Raw genomic sequence first — 17,169 nt, 5'->3', positions numbered from 1 at the left:
CTATAAACATGTGGGCAAAGGTTTTACTGTATCGTTATTTGGGATAAAGCCATTCTATAATGCGCGACCCGTGTGGCTCTACCACAGGTACACAGCGGCGTCGGCGGTTTACGTGTGCGTTGATTCCGGTTCAGCTCTCCGACCATCAGCCTCTCTAGCGCGGGTTATTATACGCTTTATTTCTGTGCAATTCGTTCTTGGTCAAGTGTAGTTGGGGCGAAACAAGTCCGGAAAGGTGTTTTACCTAGAAATAAGAGTGATTAGTTGGAACGAAGATGGATGCTTTCCTCTTCCCGCGAGATAAGTGGATAATGAATCATTGATAAGTTACAAGTCAGGAACGCATTACGAACCGATGACGTAGCTTAAAACCAGTTTTGAAACGTGTATGTAATATGCAGTGATCTTAAGGCTTACACTATTGAATCGTGCCAAAAGACAACATTCCTTGTGCAAGTGAAGCGTTCCTCGAGTAGACGTGCTTATACGCGAGAAGAAGGCTTAAACATGGCTTCAAACGCAAACGGAGTTCGTAGTATTGCTGCAGTTGTAATCGTGCTGATGACAGTAGCTGTGATATCGGTTAGTTCGGAACCGGAATCTTGTCACGACAGCAAACCCTGCCCGGAAGACGAATATTGTGATATGCACAATTTTTCTTGCTCCCACTGCAGCGAGATTTGTACCCTACGTGAAACCAGATACGATTGCAGTAAAAAGTGTAAAGGTATGGAGAGTATGATCATCCCGGACGAATCATTCCGATTCAGACGGTCGAATTTGTCCATGCGATGTGTGTGATGCGTGTGAACCTTCAAATTTTTGAATAAGAGATAGCAAAAATGTCAAGCCTGAAATTTGATATTATTGAAAGTATGAATGTAATTTTGATGCGTCTCTCACAGAACCCGAGTTTAAGGTGCTAGCTGTGCTTTTGTCTGCAACGGGCAATAAATTGTATTGCTCTAGCTTGAAAACCTCTTTAAGCTGTGAGCTTTGAATTATAGTTTATTTGGGCAACAAATGTATTGAAACTAAACAAACATTGATTTATTTCGAAAATATTCGTGCAAAACGTAGAGGAAAAACGTGTGTTTCTATTTTATGCAGAAATGTCTTCAACTGTGTCCGTAAAACAGCACACATAAAATATCTGCACTGAAAATAATTAGGAAAAAACGCAGCGGCGCAGTCGAAAGTGGCATCCTCTCGCCATCAAACCTGTGTTTTCACCGATTGTACGGTTAGTTTGAATCTTAGGAGACGATTTTTTGTTAGGTCCGACCGATTGTCAGCGAGCCAGAAATATCTGTATGTTTGGGATGGAATTAATAACCGATAAACATGTTTTGTTTATCTAATTATTATAATAGTTTATTTCGCTATTAGCTGACCCGGTAAACTTCGTCCCGCTCAAAATTGATTTTTCATTATCACACTCACGTTATCATTTCACGTTCATGGATCCAATCGCAGAACTGTTCATTGATTGATCTCCTAATCCACCCTCTAAAATAACCTTTTACTATAAAATTCCTAGTACTTCTACCAAAACTCGTCTTTATAATATCATTATTAGGGGATTATTTTCAGACACAATTCTCGTTCAAGATTATCCATCCAATGCAAATAACATGTTTCTCCGTTACATGGAATAAATGTTTGATACAGATTGAATGAATAGAATAAAGACAGCCCTAAATCGGACAAATCCTTCCTCGAGTTTTGCTCTTATCAACACATTCGGCGATCCATTTTTATTTATATAGATAGAACAAACTAAGGGAGTGAGTTTCATCACAGTAAAATCAATTTCCACTTTCGAACAAAGATCAATTTCGTTAGCGCAAACATAAAATGGACTAACAACGCTTGTCACTATGAAATTGTAGAACATATAGGAATTGAATTTTCGCAAATTTTCCCATTTTCTTCAGAGTTTTTCGAAAATTTTCAATTGTCATGTTAGGTTGGAATATGTTTGAACCACCCTCCACCCCTCCATTCCAGAGGAGGGAGGGGTGTCATACCATCATAGAAACATTTCTCGTACCCAAAAACCCTCACATCCCGAATTTGATTCCGTTCGTGCGATTGATTTTCGTGTAATGCAGCCCCCCCTTTGGGAGGGGGGGAGGAGTGTCAAATCACCATAGAAATGTGTGTTGCCCCCTACAACCTCCATATACCGAAATTGGTTCCATTTGCTTGATTAGTTCTTGATTTATGCAGAAACTTATGTTTCATCTGTATGGTAGAACACCCCCACCCCTTCCCCATAGAGAAAGGGGAATAGTGTTGATCCACGATAGAAACCTCCACGTGCAAAATTTGGTTCGATTTGCTTCATTAGTTCTCGAGTTATTCAGAAATTTGTGTTTAATTGTATGGCAGCCCTTCCTTCGAGAAAGTGGAGGAGTGTCTAACCACCATAAAAACATTTATTGCACCCCAAAACGTCAGCATGCCAAATTTGGTTTCGTTTGCTTGATTAATTATCGAATAATGCAGAAATTTGTGTTTCATTTGTATGGCAGCCCCCCTTAGAGACGGGGTAGGGGTCTCGAACTATCATAAGAACCTTCTCCGACCCCAAAAACCCCTACATACCAATTTTCATGTCGATCAGTTCAGTAGTTTTCGAGTCCAAAAATCAGACAGACAGAAAGACAGAAAGACAGAAAGACAGAAAGACAGAAAGACAGAAAGACAGAAAGACAGAAAGACAGAAAGACAGAAAGACAGAAAGACAGAAAGACAGAAAGACAGAAAGACAGAAAGACAGAAAGACAGAAAGACAGAAAGACAGAAAGACAGAAAGACAGAAAGACAGAAAGACAGAAAGACAGAAAGACAGAAAGACAGAAAGACAGAAAGACAGAAAGACAGAAAGACAGAAAGACAGAAAGACAGAAAGACAGAAAGACAGAAAGACAGAAAGACAGAAAGACAGAAAGACAGAAAGACAGAAAGACAGAAAGACAGAAAGACAGAAAGACAGAAAGACAGAAAGACAGACATACAACATCCCATTTTTATATATATAGATAGATTTTCCTTCCACTCAGATAAAAATTAGGTTTCTTTTTTTTGAAGCTGAAGCGTGTATTACTTCCATTGCACCCGCTTCACGTGTGCTTTTTCCGGAAATCTCTATGCATTTTTTATTATCGTTGATTTGAACAGGCTCAGTTATATAGGTTTCGTGGAACCAGTGGTATAGAAAAGACGATTACTTTGGTGTGATTAATTCACATGTTCATTTTTCCGGAGATCGCTTTCAACATATCCCCCGGCATCTGGTACCTGATGGGATTGAAGCAGGTATTTATTGCTTTGGAACGACATTTTACATCTGTTGATGGGATACCCCCATTCCCCCTATAGTCCCCTATAGGTGCTAATGTGAGCTTACATGTCATATCGATCGTCATTTTTTATGTTTTTGAAATCTGCCAACAAGATCCTAACTAAAAAGTTTTATACAGCCACAAAATTGTTTTAGTGTTAAACATTGTGGATTTTGTGCATAGGTTGGTGGAAGCTTACGACGAGTATGCTCTTGGCAAACCGAAATGTTATGGATTATTCAAAAAGTTTCAAGTTTCAAGTTTGTGAAAAAACACCAAAAGTGTTTGAAAATGCCGAATTGCAATTTTATTGGACGAAAACCGGTGAAACTGTGTGAATATTTCCGAAAATAATTAAGGGGGTCAAAATGAAAGGGATGTAAGTTACATCATCGATTGCTCTACAATGATTCTTTCTTTTGGTCATAACATAGTTGCAAACTCATTCCCAGCTGTATTTGATAATGTGGAAGATAGGCGAGAACTATCGGATTTTATAGCAAACTAAAATTGGAACGTTTTTGCAGTTGAGTTATTAACCTAAAGAAAAAGTTGATGAAGAGAAATCGATCTAGTCAAATGAGTTTTAGGAAAGGTATCGATGGCAATGACTCGTCACACCGAGCAAGAACGACTAGGGAAACGGTTGAGCTACTCAATTGTGATCCACTACCGCGTGTGTCTTATTCACCAAATTAGGCTCCTTCAGCTTTCCATTTGGTCTCATCGATGGGACAAGCACTCGCAGAGCAGCCCTTCAATTCTTATGAAAATATGCAAACATGGCTCCGATATCCGACAGATAGAAATATTTTTCTATACTATAGATAAAATCAGACTGCTGCATTTATGAAATCGAATCGATGGTTCATCGAGGTTCAACGAGGTTAATGATTTAGGATATCTTCATTACAGTAAGATGTTTTAGCTGATAGACAAGACTCGGATTATGGCTCAAAGATATACAGTGCGAGAAATTCCTATAAGCGCACATGTATATTTTGGCTGTAAGATTAACTAGATATATTTTCCCAAAATATTTTCATGTGATTTAAATGACCTTCGAACATCAAGTTTATCTTGCCAAGAAAAGTCCCAATCCTATTCTCAACAGTTATTCAGAATGAGAAAAACGTGTTTTCAAGGTAGAAATTGTTATAAGCGCACATCAGACTTTATTCTCAAAGAACGATTTATACATGAAAATGACAGCATTCAATATTTGGTTGGTTTACCATTTTTCAGAATAGTTTCATAGACACGGTTTGGTATTGACTCAATCAGATTATCCAACATTTCATGTGGAATTTTATTCCACTCGTCCCTTACACATCTCTCCAACTCACGAACTGTTGCAAATTGCCGTCCACCACTGTAGACTCGCCAGGATTCCCCAGAGATTTTCGATGGGGTTGAGATCCGGGCTACGAGCTGGCCAGTCCATAACCTGAATGTTTCTATCGGAAAACCATGACAATGATTTCTTGCTTACGTGAATGGCAGCATTATCCTGCTGGAAGATGAAGTTGTCGTCCATAATGTCTTCTGTAAATGGCACCAAAACACTGTCCAGTGTGGCGATAGGAGTCTTCCCTTTTCTTGAAAACGCAGCCCACACCATGAGACTTCCACCACCAAAATTCCTGCTCAACTTCACTTCGGGATTTTTTCGTAGATCATGCCAATAATACGCGCAGCAGTCGGTACCATCAAGATTGAACTTTTTCTCGTCGGAAAAGATCACTTCATCCCACTCTGCTTTCCAATCCATGTGCTGTTTAGCGAAATCCAATCTTGCTTTAATGTGCCTTGGGGTGAGGTTTGGTTTCTTTGCCTTCTTCGTGTAAACCAGATGTCCAGATCCTCGCAAAATTTGGGAAACACGTCGTTTGGATACGGGAAGGTCCAGTTCTTGCTTCATTTCCGAAGCATTAAATTTTCCAGTCTCCCCAAGCTGAATGATGCGGTTCCGGTAGCAGTTCGAAATTTTGCAGTTACCTTTATTCTTCCTTCTGATGTCATATTTTGGGCCCTTCTTGAAAAAATTCTGGACCACTGTTTCTCTTCTATCGATCCTCTTTGCTATCTCCCGGTTGCTTAAACCAATACCCTTCAATTCGGTTATTAATCTCCGCTCAGTTTCGTCCAAGAACTTTCCTTTCGGTATCGTGCTTCAAATTCAATTGCGCTACTTCACTGCTTAGCTGATTGTGGTTAACTCGTTCTCACGTTACAACCTTACCAGGATGTGTTGAAAAATGGCCAAGATGTTTACATATTGGTGGGAAAATATTTAAAATGCCAGTTGCGCTTATGAGAATTTCGCGCCATAATTTTAAAAATGTTTTAGTAAAAAAAAATATGTTTGCACCAATGATGACTTCAACAACAAAAGGAATGGTTTTATCTACTATACATCTAGAATTTTCAGAAAACCCAGGTGCGTTTATAGGATTTCCCCCCACTGTAGCGATGTGGATGATATCGAGTTTTAACTGTACTAAAAAATTGAGAAAAAAGTCACAGAAGGGTTGTGTCCGAGACTCGACCGCATAGTTGATTCTGTTTTCTTGCAGATTTTGGATATATTTGAAGAATTAAATCGTTTAACTGTTTGATAATGATTTGGTTTCGTTTTGTTTGGTGGTTGAGTATTGTTTATTCACTCCACCAGTGCTCACAACCGAGTGACAATGACAGAAGGATGGTGATTAGTCGTTGGATGGTGCGTATCAAGATAGAAGATGCCGAAATGGAATGAGATATGATGGAAGTAGCCCTGGACGAGAAGGTTTACTGTTCTGCATGGATGAAATAAAGAAAAATAAAACTCACTAATTTGCACCTTCCAGACAGGGACCCCCCTTTATTCTCGAGTTGTGCAGAAAATTGTGTTTTGTTTGTATGGCATCATTACTTGACTACCCCTATTTGATTACCTGACGTGCAGTTCTGGCGATATTATTGAAAAAATCAGTGTTTCCGGACTGATTAACATATAAAATTTAAGTCTTTTCTGAAAAAAATACAATACTTGCGAAAAAAATAGGATTTTGGTTTTGTGATTATTGATTGTTTCTGTTTTCCATCGTTTACATGGTCACGGGAACAAGGCCGCTATATATTTTGATATTTTCACTTGAAAGCTGAGGTTTTTTTCCATAACATATCTAAAATTCAGAGAGGTGTTATTATTTTGTTCTTGAGTTATGATTTTTCAAAGTTAACCGAAGGTACGAAAAATAATTGTTCCCCTTTTTTTTTTTTTTTTAAATGACTTATTTTTAAATCATAACTTTCGAACAACTCGGATGATTCATATGACCAAGATACGAGTTCAAAGCCAATGAATTGGTTTTCATTGAGAAAATATCACAGTTGCGTAAAAACTGGATTCTAGTTGCATAAAGGTAGTATAGTCGCATAGGAATACCGAACGAAAACTGAAAACATGTTAACTTTGAAACTCATAAACGGAAAAAGACACCTATCTGATATTAGGATATGTTATGTGAAAAAAACTCAGTTTTGAAGAAAAAAATATTTAAAAATATGGTGCCCTTGGTTTCGATACATGGTTTCGAAACGAAGGGCACCATATTTTTAAATATTTTTTCCTATAAAAAACAAATACAATCAATAATTACAAAATCAGAAAAATACTAATAAATACAAGAAATACTAGCTAATTTTCTTTGATATTTGATATGCTGATCATCTAAATCGGTTCAGCAGTTCAAAAGTAATGAATTTTTGAAAAAAAGACATTTTTGGAAAAAGAGAAAAAAGTTAATTTCTCGGACCATTTTTAAATGGAAATGGATACCCTAATGAAAAAAAAATAGAACATGACGGGTCTAATGTTTTGCGGTAAAGAACAAAATTACCACTTTCCACGAAAATTTAAGAACCACTATATCGGTTTGGCATGGAATGGCTGATATATAAAATATGCAGTAATTTTTTCGATTTTTTCTAATCATCTCAAATATCCTCCAAAGTAATCTATCATTATAATTTGGGTGAAGACAAACTCAACGATATATAGACGACGCAGATCTGATCAGCCGTTCTTCTGTGATGATATTTTACACGTAGGGGTAGTGTGGGTAATGTGGTCACCTGCTTGTTTGGTAGTAACTATTGACACCGTACTGATAGTCATCTTATGTTTGAAGAATTTTATTGTTTTTGAGTCACCCTGTACTACAATGGAGCTGTCACATGTCAAGAAAAAAAATAAAAACAAAAAACGCTCTCTTGGAAGTCATTCGGCCGTAGTTTTGTGCGTTTCGAGTTTAAGGAATTTCTAATGAAATTTAGTTTATTTGACCTGATATATGCGACAAATCAAAGGACGACTATTCACATATTATAGGGGAGGTGAACAGATATTTTGTTCAATTTCAGCGATTATTTCGCATATTTCGCGTTTCGTTGTTTGGGGGGTAAAGTGGTCAGTGGAAGATTACAACTGACAATGTTCTGTTTTCAAAAGCTGATATACCTTATCATCTTCTGTTCTTAAAGGGGTCCCTTTTGTGATTTTGATCCAGGAAACATATGCCACCCCAACCAAAATCAAGCCTCATTTTGAAAAACGTCATGTGTTTCCTACTACGTTTTTGTACGTATGAGAAAATTTCAATTATGATTCTAGGTGGATAGGCCATTTCATACATGTACCTACTATTTCAATAATGATTTGAACAAATTTGGTCAAGAAAAAACGCATAAATCTATCTCTTCTAGTGTGATATGTGCGAGTGCCCACTTTGCCCCCCCACAGAGTACCACTTTACCTCCTCACTAAAAAAATGTTCGATTTTTCAACTTTTTTTCTAATAATGAAAAATGTACTATTTTCAATTAAATAATAAAAACCGCTTATTATCTTGAACTACAATAAGTTGAGCTACAATATTCTTCGAAGAACGGGAATTTTAGTGGTATGTGGACACAGGAAATGGGCATGTTCCTTAGGGTGACCAAATTCCCCCAAGTTCCTCTACGTGAGAAAAACCTTTTTTAATATATAAAGATCAATTGCTAAATGATCCATTGACAATTCTGGAAACATCGGGCATGAAGTTTCGAAAATCAATAAAAACTAAATTTTAAGAGAAACCTCGTTTTAGAAGACTGCGAATGCGAGTTTCAATGAAGTATTGTTATTTTAATTTTAAAACTATGATAAGTGATGTGAATTAAATGTGCAAATTTCTTTCAAAAAATACTACACTACATGGGAAATGTCCCGGGATTTTTCAACAGATGGCGCCCAAAAAATGCACAAGATTCATTCCGGAGGTTCACCTGTCACTAGCTTATCGTTTGCATTAAAAAAAGGACAAAAATTGCAACCGGTTAAACAGTGGAAAGGACCTGGCGAACAAGGGCATACATGTCAGAAAGCGGAAGTCCCGTCCACTGGTCTCGGAGCTGCAGACAATGACGCAGCGGCAGCGGCTGAATAAGATGGTCATGTCGATTTTCCCGGCGAATCGCGACGTGACGGTGGTTATGGACGACGAGATCTATCTCACTCTGGATGGCAACGGCTGGCAGGCCATTTCGTATTTTAGTTCCCCCACGAAAGAAGTGAGCTTCGAAGTGAAGTTTATTTCACACACCGAGTTCCTTAAGAAGCTACTGCTGTGGCTGACAATCAGAGAGAAGGGGATGTCAAAAGGCTCTTCTTTAGCTCCGGACTGGCCATGAACGGGGAAATTTATAGTTCTAAGTGCCTACCGGAAGTTGCGACGTTTTAAAAAAATACCATAAGGGCGAAGACGCGGTGTTCAGGCCTGATCTGGCGTCGGCACACTTCTCGAAGCGATCGTTAGAGGAGATGGAGCGGCTGAATATCGATGTGGTACCCAAGTCGGCAAACCCGCCCAACGTCCCCCAGCTGCGTCCCATCAAGAATTTCCGGGCAAACATGAAGCGTAAAGTCTACTCCAATCATTTTGTCGCGAAACTGAGAAGGACTTGATAAATAAAACGAAAAAAAAAGTCAAAAGCATGCCTATACGCATGTTTTCGCCCGCCATGGCGAATGATGCGGTTAACTGCCTGAAGGCCACTCGAAAGGGCGTTGATTTTTTTGCTAATAAACTAATATACAGCCATTCCATACCAAACCGATATAGTGGTGTTTAGATTTTCGTCAAAAGTGGTAATTTTGTTCTTTATCGCAAACATTAGACCCGTATTTTTTTATTTTTTTTATTAGGGTGCCTATTTTCATTTTAGGGTGGTCCGAAAAATATTTTTTTTCCACTTTTGGAAAAACTTGTCAAAAAAATTATTCGCCCTTGCGAGCGGCCTTTCGGCAGTTAACTCCTGAACAATCAATGCAGTGGTTGACGCAATGTTATTCCACTTCTGCTCCTTCGAGAACAATAGTTTATCGGTGGTTTAGTGAAATAGGCTGTTCAAGCATCGCAGATGCACCTCGCTCTCGAAGGCCAAAAGAGGCTGCGAATCCAGAAATCGTAAAACAAGTGCATCGACTTGTTTTGAACGATCGTGAAGTGAAGTTACGCGAGTTAGCTGAGGCCGTAGGTATTTTAAGAGAACGAGTGGGATACATTTTGCACGACATTTTGGACATGAAAAAGCTATCCGCACGATGAGTGCCGCGTTTGCTGACCGTCGACTAAAAACAGCGGCGCGTTGATTATTCAACAGCCGGTTTGACGTTGTTCAAGCGTAATCGAGGGGACTTCTTTCGATATTTTATGACAATGGATGAAACTCGGATCCATTACCACACTCCTGAGTCTAATAAACAGAGTGGCACTGATGCATATTTCGAAAACGTTTACGTTTCGTACTACAGAAATGGAATCGAAATGTTGGAAACTCGCTATACCAAGTGTATTGCCCTCCAACGAAACTATGTTGAGGAATAAATACAGTTTTCCAAATTTTGCTGTTTTAGATACAGTCGGGTAAAAGCTGTTGGCAAAATTTTCCGAACTGCTTGATTAGCTTGATGCATTCCTGATGTTTTGCTTTGGGGAACATTTCGGCAGCATTTCAGGTTATATCAGGGTTATATTTTAAAAATTACGGTACAACGATATGCTCCCCTTCAGTATACTTCCCTTGACTCCTCACACACCTTTCCATACGTTTTTTCCATTGTTCGAAGCAGTGCTGAAACTCTTCTTTTGTGATGACGTTCAAAAGCCGCACCGCTTTTTCCTTCGTCTCTTCTACGGACTGAAATCGGGTACCTTTCAACACGGATTTGATCTTGGGGAATAGAAAAAAGTCGCATGGGGCTAGATCTGGCGAGTACGGGGCATGTTCGAGCTCTGGAATGCCCTTATCGGCTAAAAATTGCTTCACCGACAGCGCGTTATGGGCAGGTGCGTTGTTGTTCGTGTTTTTCGTCACACATGATTTCCGACGCGCACTACAAACCACGTTCCATTCGAACCACTGCTACTCGCAAACTACTATAGTGACAAAAACGTGTTTTCGTACGTTTATAGCAGACACTTCAAGCTATCGAACGCACTATTCGTTTCCCCCCCAACCCTCTAGGACGCCCTCCAGGCGCGCAGTCTCGTTTTTTAATAGCCATACCTCGTAGGACAAATTGCTCGGTGTGATAGTTATAGGGATCGAATTCGGATTCGTTCGATTTAATTTACATCTTCTTGTTCTTAAATGACACTAACGTTCCTAGAGGAACTTCGCCGTCTCAATGCAGTATTACTTACGTCATTTTTATTAGTACTTAGTTGAGATTTCTATGCCAAATAACACGCCTTGAATCACTCGACGCCACTGATACGAGTTATGTTTTTTGCGCGCGGGTACAGGAAAGTTAAAACTTTGTTCTATCGTCTAGTACTACAGGGTGGGCCATTTAAAGTGGAAGGATTTGTTTTTGCAATAACAAAGTAAAGAAGTGGAATTTTAAATTTTTTTTTTGAAATTCATTTATTTTGGTCCAAGGAGATTTGTTCTAACTACTTTTTGATTATGATATCTCGTAAATGACCGCCTCTGGCCTTGACCGCAAAATGTGCCCTTTTTTCGGCATTTTTTTCGGAGTCTCTGCAACACTGGCTCGAACGGCATCAATATTCTCGTCGAAACGTCTTGGTCGTTGTCTGGACAGATGACTGGCATTACCAACACTACCAGACGATATAAATTTGGCATATAATCGACGTATAGTGTTGTCTCCAGGCGATGTTTTAACTTTATTTTTATTTTTCCACGCACGTTTAGTTAACACAATTGAGAAGTTATTTTGAATGTACAGCTGAACAATTTCAGCGCGTTGTTTAGGTGTGTATTGTTCCATGGTTAAAATTGTACTGAAATGACGCTTCCAACGCGGTATGACATTTGTTAATCTGACATCTCTGTCAAAAGTTATGGGGTTGCCAGATGCTTCCACTTTAAATGGCCCACCCTGTACATTCATTTTCTAATGGATTTTCGATACAGTCAATGTTGGTAGACCGCAGCCTAACATTTGAACAATTAGTCGTCCATAATGTCCAAAGGTTGATGAGCGAGCGAAACAAGACACCATTGCATATAAGCACGCATCAAAGCTTTTCGCATACTTCGCCACATACACGACCCAGACCGAAATGGATATAGACTTACGTTTATGCTTTCCTTTTCACTCTTAGAAAACACTTTCCAATTTAGTTTTATAATGAGGTGTAATATTACAGCGCATTTATGTAACAGCACCAGTGGCTATGTGGATAGCGTGCTCGTGTAAAATATCATCGCATTCCAACCGGCTTTGGTTCGATCCCTGTTTTGACATCGTTCGGACTTTTTTGGGTACAATCCCAAGCTGACGTTCAGTCTGAGAGAAAGATGTCTGCTTCCATATATACAAACATTTTAAAGCTTTTGAAAAAGGTGCTTTTATTTGTTCATTTCACCCTTCAACACACCAAAAAGCATTTTTTTCTGCCGAAGATGAAACGTTTTCTGCCAATGTATTATCGGCAATTTCGTATATAATGTTTTCAATGCTAAACAAAAATCAAGATTATAAGGAATTTCAATTTTTTTTTCATTACAGATTATCTTATACTGCAAAGAATTGCCATCTTGGAGGACAACTTGTACACCACGATCATCACATTCGCCGTGATACTGCTCATGCTTGCCATCATTGTGGTTGCGATCATTGCTCGTTGGTGCAGAAAAAATGGTCATCTCTCGTGTGCGTTCTTGAAGCGTCTTATCGGAGCGAGTGAGAAGTCCCACCCGCCGGCAATGGAATACACCCACGAGAATCCTCACACCAAAAGTCCGAAGCTACAAGCCAGAAACACAAACAACAATATTGCTCTTCCACCGCTCCCAGCGGTGGCAACCGTGAGACCAGCGAGTACTTACATGGGCTCTGACGAGGGCGCATCCGTACGGACCGTTACGACACCCATTAGCCAGCGGTATCCGTTGGAGGATTGGCGGGAGAATCATGCGTACGATAATGGCGGGCTGGCGATTACCCCTACGGAGAACACCTACGAATACGTGGAAGCTAAGATGAATCAGCAACGGTTCTGAGCCGTACTTAATCGTGCACATGATGGACACGCGTGAGAATATGAAAATTCTCGATTCGGAGATGAGAACACTCGAGGAATTTCGGATGAATTGTCCCCCAGAATCGTTCCTTACACATAGTTTATTTCATACATTATTTCAAATTCCTATCGAAATTGAAAATTAAACTCTTTCACTCCATGATTCGTTTGAAGTCGCACTACAGACTAACCGTAGATGTCGAATCTCTTCGCGCAGCTTAGTTAGGTTAATTGGCAATATAGAAATTGCATGGCATTTTGATATTCATCGGTTTTTTTGTTGTTGTAAATAATAAACAGGAAAAATGAAATAGTATTGATAGGCTCAAATTGAGCCCTCTTTTAGATTTAGTATTTACGGAGATTCAAACTCCTCAGGCAATGCAGAAAACAATGAATTGCAAGAACTAGATAAAGCAAATGAAATTAGAGTGTTAAACCACACAAAACTGTACACTTAGCGTTTTCTTTTTCTCTGTTTGAAACAAAGCATACCCTCGTTGTTACACCCAATACTGATTCCTTCTCAGCAGTGGGTTCGCCTTTTGCGACTGCTGCGGCAGGAGTTGCTGCTGTTGTTGGGCATGTTGCTGTTGGGGGGTTTGGTGAGCCACGGTGGAATAGTTAACCTCGGGTCCGATGTCACAAGACGAACTCCAACCGTCGCCCTCGTCCCCATAGGGATAATTGAGGCTGTTGGGATTCTGCATAAGTTCACCGTGCATATCCATCATATCCTCCTCAGGTTCGGAGTCCAACTGGAGCGCGTTGTCGAGCCCGATCGGGATGACCTTGCAATGAGGGATACTGCTGATGATTGGCAGCGGGGTGGATGCAGATGTCACCGGAAGGGACTCATTTTCGGACGGTGTGTACATGCGATTGTTTAGTGTCATGAAATCCGGAGGTCTTGGAAGCGACGGAGGATGATCTTTGTCGGGGTGGTCTTTCTGGGAACCGTTCGATCGGCATTTGAGCAAAACGATTATCATGAGGAGAATAACGATAACGGCAGCAGCGATGCATGCGATGATCAAATAGTCGAACGGAAGATTGCTCTCCGCTGTGACGATATCAACATCGTTGCTGTCGTGGGCGTTCCGAGAGGGTGAGTAAATTTCGATCGGGACGGTGCCTTGACCAGGCTGAGCAGTTTTAGTGGCCAGTACGTATTCAAAGTTGTCATTGATTGACTGAAAATCTTGATTAAACTTTCTGGCCACATAGTAGATAACCCCACTTTTCAACTCTTTATAGGTGAAATTACTTATGTCTTTATCGCTTGGCTGCTCGATGTAATCCAGACCTGTACTTCTGACGATCTTCCTCAGTCGCCCGTACTTGGGCCTTCGTGTAATCGTAATTTTGGGATTATATCGATTCAGTTTCAGCTGTGCTGGGTTGTCGAAGATGAACGTTGAACTCAATCGAATCCTCTCACCGGGAGTGATAGTGATTGGATTGATTATGATAAACGGTTGCACAATCATGTTGACCTCAATGAGACAGGCTGATGTCGTGTCCGGTATGTAGGCATCCAGCTGGAAACTGTCGTTCGAACGTGTCATATCCGTTTGCATGTAGTTTATCTTCCCGTCCTCCAGCTGCCGCTGGGTAAACTTCAACACTGGTTTATTGTTGGAAATGATAATTCCCCCCATTGGATTTTTGGTTATGTTATACACAATACGGGTCTTTTGAACATTCGTCTCCACGGAAACGTGTTTCGTTTCCAGCAGTCCGAGATTGGTACCTTGTTGTACCATAATCGGTTGACTGTTGAAGCCAGGGAGGATCGTTATGGGAAGAATTTTCACATTGAAAATCTCGTAAGCAGGTTTGAATTTACCGTCAGACACCTTGAAATAGAATGTCGTCGATTGCGGATTTCCCGAATGTGTGTAAATGATCCTATTTTCGTTGATATCTGCCTGGGAGAACTGATTTCCATAGGTGATGATGTCTTGTGGATATCCTTCGTCGGAGATTTTCAAGAGAACGCCGAGATTAGGTCCGGTGATAACATCATAAACAATATCTTTTGGAACAGTGTCCGCATCCTCAGTCAATAAATGGGACGAAGTGATTGTTTGGTTTTCACCCTCGATCACCGAGATATGTGGAGACACTGTTACTAGGTGAAAGGGTTGATCGTTAACAGGATTTATGGTAACCGGGATTGTGATGTTGCATAGGAACAAATGCCCTGGTACTAAGATCACCGCCAGGGCGATCTTGTCCTCAACAGTATCCGAATGATCATGTTTGTAGATAACTCTGTTGACGTAAAAATCATTCAGTGTAAAACGGTTCATTCCAGGAATAGAATCTTCCAATTCGACGATTCCGTGAGCCGGTGGAAACACTTCGATGTATAATTCTGGGTTCTGTATTCCTGCTCGAGTCTCCAGATATTCCAGAACCTTCGAGAGATCAAGTTTGATTGGCGCCGACTCACCTTCATCCAGGTTGATTCGTGGTACAGGTAGGAATCGGAGCAGACCACCAGATGACACGGAAACGTCTATGTTGAAAACCTGATCAACCAAACTATTGGACAGTGGAGCTGTCACGTCAAAAAAGAACGAATCGTTCGTTTTCAATTCCACCATAGGATGAGTGTGTTCGTAAAATATTCTTCCATTCTCCACATCATGCTGCCGAAATTCACTGATCTCGTTGGTGTAGGAAAACTCCTGATGCTCAAAAACCAGTCGACCCATTTGGGGAGGGACCGTCACTACGAACTTTACATCTCGATCATCATCCGAACACTTATAGTACAACTGCTCCGGTAGGATCTGTTTCCGGGTAAGGGGGAACACGTGCAACACCTCGTTTTTCACCAGCTCCAGCGCGACCGGATTCGTCACGATGTGGAATACGTGTTCCGTTGTGTTATGGACACCATCACTCACGTAGAACATTATCCTGCCATTCTGGTTGCTGCTGTCGTGGATGAAATATACCAGATTCTCGTTGATGCTCTGCTGGGTGAAAGTGTGGACCTTCTTGTTGTAGGCATCCTTCAGCGCGACGTATCCACCCGACATGTGCTGGACGTTGTAGGTAAGGTTCTCAGGTGGAGTGTCGTAATCTTGGACCACTGAGAAAAAAACAACGGAAATATGTTATTAATTCTTGTTGTAGCATGGTTTGGGTAATTCAAGCAATTGACCTAAATGACCAAATATTGAAGGATCGGAGAATCTGTCTAAAAACGTGATGACACGTGACAAGATAATGGCTTTCACTAAAAAGGCTCCTGCGAGCTATTTAGAAGGAAATAATTTAATAAAATATATATCGAAGAACATCGTGACTATGCGGTAATTACTTCTGCTACTATTGAAGTATGTGTAATTGCCTCCATCATCATTTAAGATGTCTGCTAGATGTTCAATAAGTCTTCTTGTGTTAGACTTGGCGGATTTTTCCACGTTGTGCTAGAAAGCTGCTCTTATGTAGGCTGGTTCAACTCATTTTTTACCCAATGGTACTATTTTACTGACAGCTAATTTCGCTCGATTTTTTTTAACCACATACATCAAAGCCAATCATAGCCAATCCAGCCAAGCCGATATAGTGCTTCTCCGATTTTCGTGAAAATTCGTAGTTTCGTTCCGTATCGCAAAACTTTAGTCCCATATTTTTTCATAAGGGTGCTAATTCCCGTTTTAGGGTGGTCCGAAAATCAACTTTTTTACCCATTTTATAAAACGCCTTTTTTCAAAAATCCTATAACTTTTTAACTACTGGACCAATTCAGATGATCGACATATCAAATTAAAGCTAATGAGCTAGCTGACTCGACGAACTTCGTCCCGCTCGAAATGGATTTTTTGTTATCAATAACATCAAGAATTCATGTTTTCTTACTACGCGAACGTTCATGGATCCAATCGCAGAGCTGCTCATTGATTGATCTTCTAATTGACCATTCACAATTTTCTTTTACTATAAATTTCCTAGTACTTCTACCAAAACTCGTCAATATAATATTATTATTAGGGGATTATTTCGAGACAAAATTCTCGTTCAAGATTTTTCAACCACTTGCAAATAACATGTGTCTCCGTTACACGGAATACATGTTTAATAAAAAATATAATAAAATGAAGACATTTCAAATCGGACGTTTCTTTCCACGAGTTTTGTGTTTACCATCACATTTGGCGATCAGTTTTTATTTATATAGTTATAAGATCAATTTCGGTAATTCATCAAATGGA

At 39.9% G+C, this 17,169-nt stretch overlaps 2 protein-coding genes across 17 annotated transcripts in view; one reads left to right on the top strand and one right to left on the bottom strand.

The window, feature by feature from the left end:
• Positions 1-13,391, top strand: LOC129780609 (protein grindelwald). Its single transcript, XM_055789060.1, has 2 exons — positions 1-727; positions 12,424-13,391. Exons 1-2 carry the CDS (start codon positions 508-510, stop codon positions 12,915-12,917), a joined length of 714 nt encoding a protein of 237 aa, XP_055645035.1. The 5' UTR covers positions 1-507; the 3' UTR covers positions 12,918-13,391.
• Positions 13,014-17,169, bottom strand: part of LOC129780606 (chondroitin sulfate proteoglycan 4) — a 44,437-nt gene continuing 40,281 nt past the window's right edge. For all 16 annotated transcript variants that reach the window (XM_055789050.1, XM_055789042.1, XM_055789049.1 and 13 more), the window contains one exon: positions 13,014-16,043. In XM_055789050.1, the coding sequence (XP_055645025.1) occupies positions 13,441-16,043 (2,603 nt within the window). In that variant the 3' untranslated portion in view covers positions 13,014-13,440. The remainder of the gene's footprint in view (positions 16,044-17,169) is intronic.

This window comes from Toxorhynchites rutilus, chromosome 3 (genome assembly GCF_029784135.1).
Source record: "Toxorhynchites rutilus septentrionalis strain SRP chromosome 3, ASM2978413v1, whole genome shotgun sequence".
NCBI lineage: Eukaryota > Metazoa > Arthropoda > Insecta > Diptera > Culicidae > Toxorhynchites > Toxorhynchites rutilus.
The sequence above is the reverse complement of the archived record's forward strand: the minus strand, read 5'-3'. Positions and strand labels throughout refer to the sequence as shown.